The sequence below is a fragment of the Lampris incognitus genome, chromosome 1 (assembly GCF_029633865.1).
Source record: "Lampris incognitus isolate fLamInc1 chromosome 1, fLamInc1.hap2, whole genome shotgun sequence".
Taxonomy (NCBI): domain Eukaryota; kingdom Metazoa; phylum Chordata; class Actinopteri; order Lampriformes; family Lampridae; genus Lampris; species Lampris incognitus.
In genome coordinates, this window is record NC_079211.1 from 109,717,814 (window position 1) to 109,730,993 (window position 13,180).

Consider the following 13,180-nt stretch of genomic DNA (forward strand, 5'->3'; position numbering starts at 1 on the left):
CTGTAAAGAGGAAAAGGGCACACTTTGAATAATCTGATTTTTTATTTTCCAAACATCTCAGCATTCTGAAAAATAAAATACAAACACAAAACAGCATGTACAGTACATTCCAAGGCCATATTTAGCATTGGGAGGTACCATTATATAGTATTTTATAGATAGATATATACACAGTGTGTGTGTGTGTGTGTGTGTGGGGGGGGGGTCTGTAGGCTGGCCCCCAGAAATATTTCAGGTGCTCAGAGCTCATTTCCTGAATATTGCGAGGGTATGGCTCCCCCAAATGTGTATGATATACTGCCATGGCATGTACTACTGCAGCGTGATCACACCTCCTGAGTAAACTTCTATAGCAACCAATCCAAACGTTTGTTGGAAAATAAAAACCCTTCTTAAAGCTAAAAACAAAGAATTTATAGAGCATTTCAATCAAATTCAGTACATAAGCAAGACTCCAGTATACAGTTCAGATCTGAGCAATTCGCATGCAAAATTGAAAAAATCGTTCACAGGATTATTGAGCAAGCAGACAAACTGACCAAAAAGCAGCATTAAATTGGAATTTCAGTCTTTTCCAGAACCAAAATTTGAAGACAGCAGAATATTCACAACTAGTCCAGTGCAGACAACATTTCTGCATGGGGAGGATTTCAGCAAAAGGTCAGTAGTTCAAGAATTCAGACGTCGCCACTGCACAAGTTCCACATTTACTGCACGTTCGCTGAACTTGTGATGTGTTCTGGCTTTAGTTCCAAGAACTTAGATAAAAAAGAAAACATTTTAATAATCTGAAAAATAAGATAAACCGTTTGCTGTCCAGCTGTTGCAAGTTCATTCATTCATTCATTCATCATCAGCCGCTTCTCCGGGGTCGGGTCATGGTGGCAGAAAGGTAAGTAGGGCACTCCAGACATCCCTCTCCCCAGCAACACTCTCCAGCTCTTCCTGGGGGATCCCAAGGCGTTCCCAGGCCAGATTGGACATGTAGTCCCTCCAGCGAGTTCTGGATCTACCCCGGGGTCTCCTCCCTGTTGGCCGTGCCCAGTAAACCTCCAAAGGAAGGCGCCCAGGGGGCATCCTAATCAGATGCCCGAACCACCTCAACTGGCTCCTTTCAATGTGAAGGAGCAGCGGCTCTACTCCGAGCTCCCTTCGGATGTCCGAGCTCCTCACCCTAAGGCTGAGCCCAGTCACCCTATGGAGGAAACCCATTTCAGCCGCTTGTATCTGCGATCTCACCCTTTCAGTCACTGCCCAAAGCTCATGACCATAGGTGAGGGTTGAAACAAAGATTGACTGGTAGATTGAGAGCTTTGCCTTCCGGCTCAGCTCCCTCTTCACCACAACGATCCGGTACAACGTCCGCATTACTGCTGATGCTGCACCAATCCGCCTGTCAATCTCCCGCTCCATCCTACCCTCACTCTTGAACAAGACCCCGAGATACTTGAACTCCTTCCCTTGAGGCAACAACTTATCCCCAACCCGGAGGGAGCAATCCACCATTTTCCAGTAGAGAACCATGGCCTCAGACTTGCGAGGTTTCGACTCTCATCCTGGCCATTTCACACTCAGCCGCAAACCGCCCCAATGCATGCTGGAGGTTGCTTTCTGATGAAGCAAACAAAACCACATCATCTGCGAAGAGCAGAGATGCAATTCTGAGGCTCCCAAAACGGACACACTCCCCACCTTGGCTGCGGCTTGAGACTTGCTACACATGATCCAACTAATTTTAACTGACTCATTTTTCATCATCTGAAGGCCTGCTTGCTGACACGCTGTTTTTTGAAGTAATATATCTTAGTAGTGAGCCAAATATAGGTATTCACTTTTGAATGATGGCTAGGTCTGTGAGAGAAAAAGTACACATTACACTCATTTGACCCAAAAAAAAAAGGCAGATAAGGTGTCTTCGGCAAGATGGCGGAGGGAGCACACGGTAAACAGCTCCGAGTAGCAAAGCCTTGAAAATTGATTAATTTAAACTTAAAACTTACAAGAACTTCTGCCAAATCTGTCGAAGTCATTCAGCATCTAGTAAGGAACCCCAGTCACCTTTTAACAACAGCAAAGTTGACACTACGGCATGGCCAAGGCTAACGCTAAAGCTAGGGCTCTCCTAACACACCACTACTGCGGACCAGAAAACGCCAAAGGGACAAAAAACACCTTGACATCGCCTTCCAAGCCACCTGTACCGCAGAAAAAATACAGAAAGGAGACGAGGGCATGACTGCTGGAGGCCATGCCGGGGATGCCTCAAACGCTGCAGTTCAGGATCTCAACATTCGTTTTGCAGAAGATCTTGTGTTGACCTTGTTGTTGTTGTACTCATTAAAGACCCTTTTAATCTAAAAACTAAAGAAAAAAAAGTTTGGGAGGATAAGGCGGAACTTCCTCTCTGGTGAACCAACCAGAGAGAAGCATCAACTATAGTCGACCAGCGAAAGATGGTAATGTAACGGACAGTGGAAATCTTCCAGATTGCCACTTTGATGTTTCTACTGTGTATCATTCATTAGTCCACAATCTGCAGCGTGTTTCACATATATAGATGTAAAATAACTGCATAAAGGGGGACTTCTGTTAATGGCTCCTGCTGCACATGTATCTACACAATTGGAACATAGTCTGAGATTCAGAACCCTATGTCCAGCCATCCATTATCCGAACCGCTTATCCTGCTCTCAGGGAGCCTATCCCAGCAGCCATTGGGCGGCAGGCGGGGAGACACCCTGGACAGGTTGCCAGGCCATCACACAAGGCCAACATACACACACACACACACACACACACACACACACACACACACACACACACACACACACACACACACAATTTAGTACGGCCGATTCACCTGACCTACATGTCTTTGGACTGTGGGAGGAAACAGGAGCACCCGGAGGAAACCCATACAGACACGGGGAGAACATGCAAACTCCACACAGAGGACGAACCGGGATGACTCTCAAGGTTGGACTAACCCAGGGCTTGAACCCAGAACCTTCTTGCTGTGAGGCGACCGCGCCACCATGCTGCCAGAACCACAGGTGGGAGTCACAAAATACATCTGTAGTCCATCTCCGTTTCTAAAAATATATTTTCATTTCAAGTCAAAATGAAAACACAAACAACACTTATAGTACAAACAATAAAAAAAAAAACAAGTGCAATAGACAAAAAAAGGTTTCCATCACCCATAGACAGAGTGTCGCGCTATAGTCCACCAGCCAATTTGAGTCAAGCTTGCTGATTACTGGCTGTTGCTCCACTGGTGTAGTGAAGACAGGGCTGTATTCCTCCTCTACAGAAGTCAACATCAGCTGAAATTTTCCAAAATCAAAATTTTATTGATATAAAATGAACACACTCGTGGCGACCAATTTTTGGGCTTGCTGGCATTTGTATGCATAGTCACTAGGTATGTTCCTCCTCATTTGGGATTTAGGATAGCGTCACCCTGTGATAGGAGACTAAGAAATAGGCCTAAAAGCCCTCCCCAGGATGGCTCCTCTATTTTTTTAAGTGGTGGTTGATGCATGCACACACCTTTTGGGCTCATTTCTTGTTTGAAATGCACTCCTTCATTCCTTTGCTATGTGAACTGCTTGTTTCCGTCTTTATTATTTTTACATTAACAACTTTTTGTTTGCTAAAGGCACTTAATAAATAGATTTGACTTGACTACATCTAATAGTTTCCACCAGAGGGACCCCTCCTATTCATCCTCACGAGTGCAAAATCAGAAGCAATCTGAAGGAACATGTTCAATCCTTCCCTGTGTCTACAATATTGCTTAGAAATTATGCAACCGGGTCTTGGAACCCCTCTGAAGGATGCTCACCTTACAGGGTGGTCAAACCTACAGAAAAATATACAAAGAGTTGCTTCGCCATTTGCTTTTGTGGTGATTTAAGGGGCGGCGTGGCTCAGGAGGTACAGCAGGAAGGTTCCTGGTTTGATCCCCGGCTCCTCCATAGAGCGTAATGAAGTGTCCTTGAGCAAGACACTGAACCCCTAACTACCCCTGATGAGCAGGTTGGCACCTTGCATGGCAGCCTCCACTATCAATGTATGAATGTGAGGCATACATTGTAAAGCGCTTTGAGTGGTCGGTAGACTAGAAAGGCGGTCTATAAATGCAGTCCAGTGACCATTTTAAAGAATAAAATGTCACATGATTGAGGGTGGGGTGGCACCATTGTTCAACTTTGGTTCGCAGCTCAGCTATGAGAGAGACGGAGAGACATGCTTTCACCTCTGACATTGTCAAGTCACACAGAAATGTCACCATCAAGTCCTGTCTCCTATCTGACAGAAAGCCAAACTGCATTTTTTAAAATTTGTTTATCTACTTTTTTTTATTTTTCTTTACTCTAGCAAAACTGTACTGTAGCGAGCGCTGTGTTGTAATGAATCTTTGCACACTTTTCTGTAAATGTGACCATCCCTTAAAGCAGTGTTTCTCAACCGGGGGTCCGCGGACCCCTAGTGGTCCGTGGTGTAATTGCAAGGGGTCCGTGAAAATAAAATATCTTTAAAAAAAAGATCCTATGACATTTATAGAAATAGGATTATTTTACTCAAATGTGACTGAGACCTTTATCTACCTAAACTATAAAGGGTAACAGGACTTTTTTCTCTAATTACATCTGTTTCACAAGTGTAATTTATTGTATTTTAATAAGAGAGCTCGCTCCCATTTGCATTGTTAAAAGTTACTGCACAAAAATTCTGTTGGTACATATATCTGAAAGTTACTGAATACATATTCTGTTTTGTTACATATATCTGAAAGTTACTGCATAAGAATTCTGTTTTGTTAACTATATCTAAGCTACAACTGAAAGCTCTTATTTTTGCCCCAAAGAGTGAATAAATGCTATAATGCAATTTAAAATGCAGTTTCTACTGTTTCTATCAAATTGCAACCCCCCTCCCCCAAGATCAGGTGGAAGGGTCCTCAGCGTAGATCAAAAATACGCAGGGGGTCCAGGACCCCAAAAAGGTTGAGAACCACTGCCTTAAAGGACAGACATTTTTAGAGAGCAAGCCTGAGGGTGATCTTTGGCTCCCTCGAGATTAAGTGGACCTCCTTATCAGTTTTTCCTATCATAGCCTCTGCCTTGAAGAAGGATGTTCTCCATCCAAGACTGCTCTCTTCCATCCGCACCTATAAATCCTCATGTATCTGCGGCTCTGCGTGGGGTCGGGGGCTGTGCTGGTCAAGCCAGGTCTGCAGCAGAGGAAGGTGCCGGTCCATCCAGCGGATGTTCTCGTCGATGGTCTCGTACGCTTGCTGGATACACCTCAGCTCTGAGCCTGTCTCCTCAGTCAGAGCGCTGAAGAAGCCTCGCACCTGAGCCCATACAGATGACAGATTAAGACTACAAAAAAAGAGCAAAATAATCCAGTGAGTCAAGTAAATTCTTTATGACACAGTACAAGCCTGTTTCATGCCATAAGCAAGACCATACCATTAACTGCCTCGTTGTGCACAATGTCCAATGGGGAAGGGAGAGGTGCATACATTCAAAAACACATGATTGGACCATTAGCAGTCACGTGTTTTTGAATTTTTGGCAGTAAATGGTATGTTCTTTTCTGTGTAACTTTATTGACAGCTGATGATTGCTTATGGCAAGAAACAGGCTTGTACTGTCTCAAAGAATTTACTCGAATCACTGATATATATAGTATATATATATATATATACACACACACACACACACACACACACACACACACACACACACATATATATATATTTATATTATCATATTCGCTTCATCTGTAAAAATGAGCAAGTCGCAAGGGCAGATTCCATGGCTAAGAAGCTGCTAGGAGACAATCTTGCTAATTTCTGGAAAGAAGTGAGAGTTCTCAACAACTGTAAAACATCTCTACCAGGCACTGCTGATGGTCTCTCCACTACAGACAATACTGCCGAGTTACAGCGATAGCTTTATAGTACCTTATTCAACTGTGTCCAGAGTGATCTGTGTAAGATGGGCATACTGAGAGTGATGATTCAATCAATGGTGATCATGTCACATGAGGTGTACCAAGCTACAGACAAGCTGTCTGTTAACAAAGGCAAGTGGTTTCGATCATATTACTGCTGAACATCTTAAATATGCCAGTCCGAGGACAGCTTAAAAACATGATTCAGACAAGCTGACTTTAGCTCTGTTGGACCAGTACAAAAGCATCCATTTTACGATGTCATTTTTAAATGGGATATGATGTAAATAATATGCTACGTTAGCTATTCAGTTGAAAATGTGAAGTCAATACTAGACCTACTTCCAATTAACTACTTAAGACAAGATCCCATAGCTTTCTGTTCACAACAAAGTCACACAACCACAGTTTAGCATGGTTTTAGGTGCATGTGTGTTGGGGGGGGGGCAGTGTGGCTGCCCACAGGGTGTTGTGATGCGTCTAGTGCAGCAGCGCATAGTTGGAGGGAAGGTGCATGTGTTCTTCCAACCCGCTTGTGCCCGTCCTGACTTTTCCAACCCACTTGTGTCCCTCCAGCCCTGCTAGTTATTCCCAGGTCTCAGTTGGTTACAAAGGGTGACTGGGCTTTTGCTGTTAGAGCCCCCACACTATGGAACTCTCTTCCTGCTGAGCTAAGACAAACTAAGTCTTTAGCTTCTTTTAAATCTCGTCTTAAAAATGTTCTTTTAATGAAAACTTTTACAAATGTTTGATATTTGTTTTTATTTTTACTGTTTTTAATTTTACTCTTATTTGATCTTACTCTTATTCCTGCCTTGTCTGGTTTTATCTGTATTTCTTTGTGAAGCACTTTGTAACATTGTTTTAGAAAGGTGCTATATAAATAAAATTATTATTATTATTATTATTTAGCTTGCTGCTGCTGGCTAGCCCTTGTGGCAAACAGGGAAGCATCCTAGTGTGTAAGCCTTCCCTTGACAGTACATAGCCTCTCCTTCACCAAGACTCCTGCCAGGCCTCCCCGCAGCCACACAAGGTAACTGGGGTCTTGCAGCCCCAGGCTAACTTCGCAGGGGATCTCGGAGCAACAGTGGGCCCCATACGATGTGCAGCCCCACCCTGGTGCATGTGCCCTGGCACATATCAACCACTACCCCGCTGCCTTGTGGGTGAGTCTGGGAAGACATTAGGTTAAGGGAGCTTACCCCAACAGAATAGCAAGCTGTGGCGGCACGCTTTGAGGCAGTTTCTGAAAAACTGTATTTCCGGCAGCCTCCTGCAGTTGTGTGGAGGTGCCGGTCGTCTAGGGGGTCCCCGTTGCCATCGGAACCATCTCTGCAATCAGGTCAGTGGTGTCGGGGGAAGCGCACCCCCCATGCCACTTTAAAAACCATGTCTGCGCAGGTATCTTCTTCTGCTACCTGAGTCCCTGACCCCACCAGCAAGCAAGCCCGTGAGTGTGTGTGTGTGTATAAATGAGACAAAAGCACCAAATGAGCTGAAAAGCTCTCAAAACCTACACTGCTCAAAAAAATAAAGGGAACACCTAAAAACACAATATAGACCTCGATGAATGAAATATTTCAGCTGAAAATCTTTATTTATTAGACAGAGGAATGTGTTTAGAGCAAAATAACCTAAGAATGATCAATGGAAATCAAAATCATTAGCCCATTAAGGTCTGGATTCAGAATCATACTCAAAATCAAAGTGGAAAATGAGAACATAGGCTGATCCAACTTCTGTGGAAATTCTTCAAGACGATTCAAAATGAGGCTCAGTAGTGTGTGTGGCCTCCACGTGCCTGTATGCACTCCCTACAACGTCTGGGCATGCTCCTGATGAGACGACGGATTGTCTCCTGAGGGATCTCCTCCCAGACCTGGATCAGGGCATCGGTCAACTCCTGGACAGTCTGTGGTGCGACATCGCGTTGGCGGATGGTACGAGACATGATGTCCCAGAGGTGCTCGATTGGATTCAGGTCTGGGGAACGTGCAGGCCAGTCCATAGCATCAATGCCCTCGACATACAGGAACTGCTGACACACTCTGGCCACATGACGACGAGCATTGTCATGCATGAGCAGGAACCCAGGGCCCACTGCACCAGCATATGGTCTGACAATGGGTCTGAGGATCTCATCCCGGTACCTAATGGCAGTCATGGTACCTCTGGCTAGCACGTAGAGGTCTGTGCGGCCCTCCAAGGATATGCCTCCCCAGACCATCACTGACCCACCGCCAAACCGGTCATGCTGGAGGATGTTGCAGGCAGCAGAACGTTCTCCACAGCGTCTCCAGACTCTCTCACGTCTGTCACATGTGTTCAGTGTGAACCTGCTCTCATCTGTGAAGACCACAGGGCACCAATGGCGAATCTGCCGACCAAGATGTTCTCTGGCAAAGGTCAATCGGGCTGCACGGTGTTGGGCTGTGAGCACAGGCCCCAATTGTGGACGTCGGGCCCTCATATCATCCTCATGCATTCTGTTTCTCACTGTTTGAGCAGAAATCTGCACATTAGTGGCCTGTTGAAGGTCGTTTTGTAGGGCTCCGGCAGTGCTCCTCCTGTTCCTCCTTGCACAAAGGACCAGATAGCGGTCCTGCTGCAGGGTTGTTGTCCTCCTGCGGCCCCCTCCACGTCTCCTGGTGTACTGGCCTGTCTCCTGGTACCTCCTCCATGCTCTGGACACTGTGCTGGGAGACACATCAAATCTTCTTGCCACAGCACGCATTGATGTGCCATCCTGGATGAGCTGCACTACCTGAGCAACTTCTGTAGGTTGCAGATACCGCCTCATGCCACCTCTAGTGGTGAGGGCACTAGCAAAAGGAAAAACTAACCAAAGATCGGCCAGAAAAGATGAGGACAGGCAAATGGTCTGTGGCCACCACCTGCAAATCCATTCCTTTTATAGGGGTTGTCTTGCAAATTGTCTAATTTCCACCTGGTGGAAATTAGACAATTTACCAACAGGTGAAATTGATTCACAAATCAGTGTTGCTTCCTAACTGGGCAGGTTGATATCTCAAAAGTGTGATTGACTTGGAGCTACATTGCATTGCTTATGTGTTCCCTTTATTTTTTTGAGCAGTGTACTATTTACTAACAGAACACACACAATTCTGTAAAAAGGAGTTAGGCTTTGCATCTCTGACAATATATGTCCTTGTTCAAAGTGTCCTCCTGCTGAAAGTTGAAGCACAACTCAACACCTGGTGCTTTGAGACCTGAAAATCAGTTCAGCTCTACCTGCTGTCAGGAACACTGAACGGTACTTTCTTTCCAGTAAAAAAGTGGGAAGATGATGTGAGACAGAAAGGTTAGGAGAGAGGACTCAGAGTGGGCATGTAGCCTTAAGGCTCTCACCTCCTGCAGCATCTCCCTGGTAGAGTACTGGCTGGTCACACTGGTCACCATGTTTGCTATGGAGTGGGAGCCCAGGTCAAACCTAGATGGCCAAAACCCCACAAAAGGAGTCACACAATGCAAGCCACAAAACATCCAAACACCTACAGACACGCTCTCAGAAGGACACATTATCAGTGACATTATGGGGTTTCTTTAAATCGTCGTCATAGTAGGATCCCAAACGGTTCCTGACATTAGGACCCGTGACACTACTTCCCCCAGTTCTTTAAGATACGCTCGCTCAAAGAGGATCTCCACAGTTTGTTTTTCCCTGACACGGAAATTCAAGGTGCTTATTGGCTAATGAAGAGAAGCAGAACTCGTGCATCACAAAAAACTATAAATCAGGTGCTGGACCATGAAGAAACTGAAATGAAGATAAATGAAGGTCTACAAACTGTAGTTCCCCTATATGCCATTATTTGGACAACCAAATATTTTTTTTTACATTATGGGGGCTACAGTGTGTAGACCTTCATTTAAGGTGCTTATTGACTCCCTTTAGATCTTGGTTGTGACAGATGCCTGCTTGTGAACAAAGAATTGCAGTTTCAAATCCTAGACCAGCTGTGTCTTTTTCAAGCCAAAACCTGGGTAGAGCTTGACAATCTATCAACATAATATGGATATTGTGATATGTGGCGGCACGGTGGCGCGATGGTTAGCGCGGTCGCCTCACAGCAAGAAGGTCCTGGGTTTGAACCCTGGGGTCGTCCAATCTTGGGGGTCAACCCAGGGCGTCCTCTATGTGGAGTTCGCATGTTCTCCCCGTGTCTGCGTGGGTTTCCTCTGGGTGCTCCGGTTTCCTCCCACAGTCCAAAGACATGTAGGTCAGGTGAACCAGCCGTACTAAATTGTCCCTAGGTGTGAATGTGTGTGTGAGTGTGTGTATGTGTATATGTGTGTGTGTGTGTGTGTGTTTGTGGGCCCTGTGATGGCCTGGCGGCCTGTCTAGGGTGTCTTCCTGCCTGCTGTCCAATGACTGCTGGGATAGGCTCCAGCATCCCGCGACCCCAACTGGGATAATGGATGGATGGATATTGGTATATGGGACTAGATATGGGATTTTGGTCATAATCCATCCATCCATTATCGAAACTGCTTATCCTTGTTAACATGTTGTTATCTCTATGCATCCCTATTTAGTTAATGTAATGGAGGACGGCTCCCCTTCTGGTCAGGTTATGCATGTGCAGTGTATTGCCCCTTCTAGGCGGGAGTCTCTTGTCATACGCAGTTGTGGTGGTGCGGATGCCGAGAGCAAGTTGCTGGTCGCTTGGTATCGTGAAGAAATGGAGTGAATAAAGTCGGTTTCACTGAAGATAAACGTCGTGTTTATTCAGAACAAGTTTAGTAGTCAACATTGGTAGCAGAGGATGGTTATCAGAAAATGGCTTCTGCTAGCTACAAAGTTCCACCGAAGTTCGATGAGTCCCGACCGTACGAGAGTTGGAAAAATGAAGTTGCTATGTGGAAGCTCGTTACTGAGCTGGATAAGAAGAAACAGGCCCTTGCTGTCGTCCTGGGGCTTGAAGGAAGGGCAAGGGATATCGCCATGGAAATACCCGCTGCAGACTTGAATACAGATGGGGGTATGGACGTTTTAATTGCAAAACTAGATGGAATGTTTCTCAGAGAAGAGAGGGACCGCGCTTACGATGCTTATTCGTATTTTGACTGTATCAAGAAGGACAGTTCTGTGTCCATGGCGGACTATGTGATTGACTTTGAGCAGCAATACAATAGAATGAAAAAGTATGATATGACTCTTCCCGATGCCGTATTAGCTTTTAAACTTTTGGATATGGCTTGTCTAGACGAGAAAAATAGGCAAATGGCGCTGACAGCATGTACGGATCTAACGTTTGCAGCAATGAAGTCCATGCTCAAGACGATCTTGGGAGGGAAAATACAAGTCGACGCGACTAATGGCATACAAGTAAAAGATGAAGTGTTCTACACAGAGCAGCGCTCGCGAGGAAGATTTAAACGAACAAGTAACGTTGTGCAGCAAGCTGGACAAGAGTCACAGACAACACAGGTTGGACAACAAAAGCCACCGTTACAAGGTACTAACCCACTGGATAGGTTCGGTAGGCGATCAAAATGTGCTGTATGTCAGAGCACGTTCCATTGGGCCAAGGACTGTCCCCACAAAAATAGCGAGCCAGCAAAAGTAGAGGACACATTGTTTACCAAAGCCTCGCTGTCTGAATCAGCATCAGAGATCTTTCTGACTGAGTCGTTAGGGACAGCTATCATTGATACTGCATGTACCCGCACAGTATGCGGAGAAAAGTGGTTGGAAAATTTTGTCGCAGACCTCAGTCAAAGCCAAGTGAACCAGATAGCGCAACGTGAAATTCCAAGCAGCAGACCATTTCGCTTTGGAGATGGGAATATAGTACATTCCTCCAAAATACTGAAACTGCCTGCAAAAATAGGACAGACAAAATGTCAAGTGGAAACTGAAGTAGTTAAAGCTGATATCTCACTGCTTCTGAGTAAGACTTCACTGAAAAGGGCAGGGACCATTTTGGATATGGAGAATGATAGTGCTGTGATGTTTAATCAAAATATCCCTCTTGAATTAACCAGCTCGGGACACTATTGTATAGATATCAGAGACAAGAGCACAGAAACAAAGCCAATAGAAACTGAAGCACTGACGGCTCCAGAGAACAGCCTGAATGAAGATGAGGTCCTCACAGTCACAGAAAATATGACCACAAATGAGAAACACAAAGTTCTTCTGAAATTGCATAAACAGTTCGGTCACGCCTCCGCCGAGAGGCTACAGTGGCTCATCCATAGCTCTGGAAATAAAGACACAGAGTGTGACACGATTTTGCAGCACATAGTACAGGACTGTGACATTTGCCAGAGATACAGCAAGACGAAGCCAAAGCCTGCTGTGGGCTTGCCTCTTGCTTCAACGTTTAATGAAACGGTGGCAGTAGATTTGCATGAGTTGGAACCAGGGGTATGGTACCTCCACATCATTGATCAATTCACAAGGTTCAGCGCAGGAAGCATTGTAAAAACCAAGAAGTCCTCAGAGATCGTCAAGTCATTTTTTCATACATGGATAGGAATCCACAGCGCCCCCAGAGGCTCTACAGCGATAACGGAGGAGAATTCAATAATGCAGAGTTCCGTGATTTGGCTGAGAACTTTAACATTGAGACGAAAACAACAGCGGGATACAGTCCCTGGAGCAACGGACTACTGGAGAGGCATAATCAGACCCTCACCGACATCATTCTGAAGGTCAGGCAAGAAAGTGGCTGTGACTGGGAAACGGCCCTGGACTGGGCTCTTATGGCTAAGAACAGTATGCATAATGTGCACGGCTACAGTCCACGTCAACTTGTGTATGGTTTGAATCCTAACCTTCCTTCTGTACTGGTTGATAAACCACCCGCACTAGAGGGTACTACTATGAGTGCTAGAGTAGGACAGCACATTTCGGCCCTACATGCTGCTAGAAAAGCATTCACTGAAGCAGAGTGCTCAGAAAGGATAAGACGAGCACTACGTAAACAGCTCAGAGCTACAGATGAAAAATATGACATGGGTGACAAGGTGTATTACAAACGAGCTGAATGTAATGAGTGGAAAGGACCAGGAATTGTTATTGGTCAGGATGGAGCTGTTGTTTTTGTAAGGCATGGTGGAATCTTAGTGCGAGTACATCACTCTAGACTTTCCAAGGTGAACACAAGGGTTAACGAAGAACAAATGGTACAAAATGAAAATGATGCTGAAACAGTAAATGATGAACAAGACACAGAAACAG

At 45.3% G+C, this 13,180-nt stretch overlaps 1 protein-coding gene across 1 annotated transcript in view; it reads right to left on the bottom strand.

Annotated features, from left to right (window-relative positions):
- Window positions 1-2,594: 2,594 nt before the first annotated feature.
- LOC130130435 (endoplasmic reticulum aminopeptidase 1-like) overlaps window positions 2,595-13,180 on the bottom strand; it is a 60,860-nt gene continuing 50,274 nt past the window's right edge. Inside the window, exons 18-19 of the mRNA XM_056300178.1 lie at window positions 9,340-9,421; window positions 2,595-5,362 (exon numbers count right to left, since the gene is read on the bottom strand). Of these exons, the coding sequence (XP_056156153.1) occupies window positions 5,177-5,362; window positions 9,340-9,421 (268 nt within the window). The 3' untranslated portion in view covers window positions 2,595-5,176. The remainder of the gene's footprint in view (window positions 5,363-9,339; window positions 9,422-13,180) is intronic.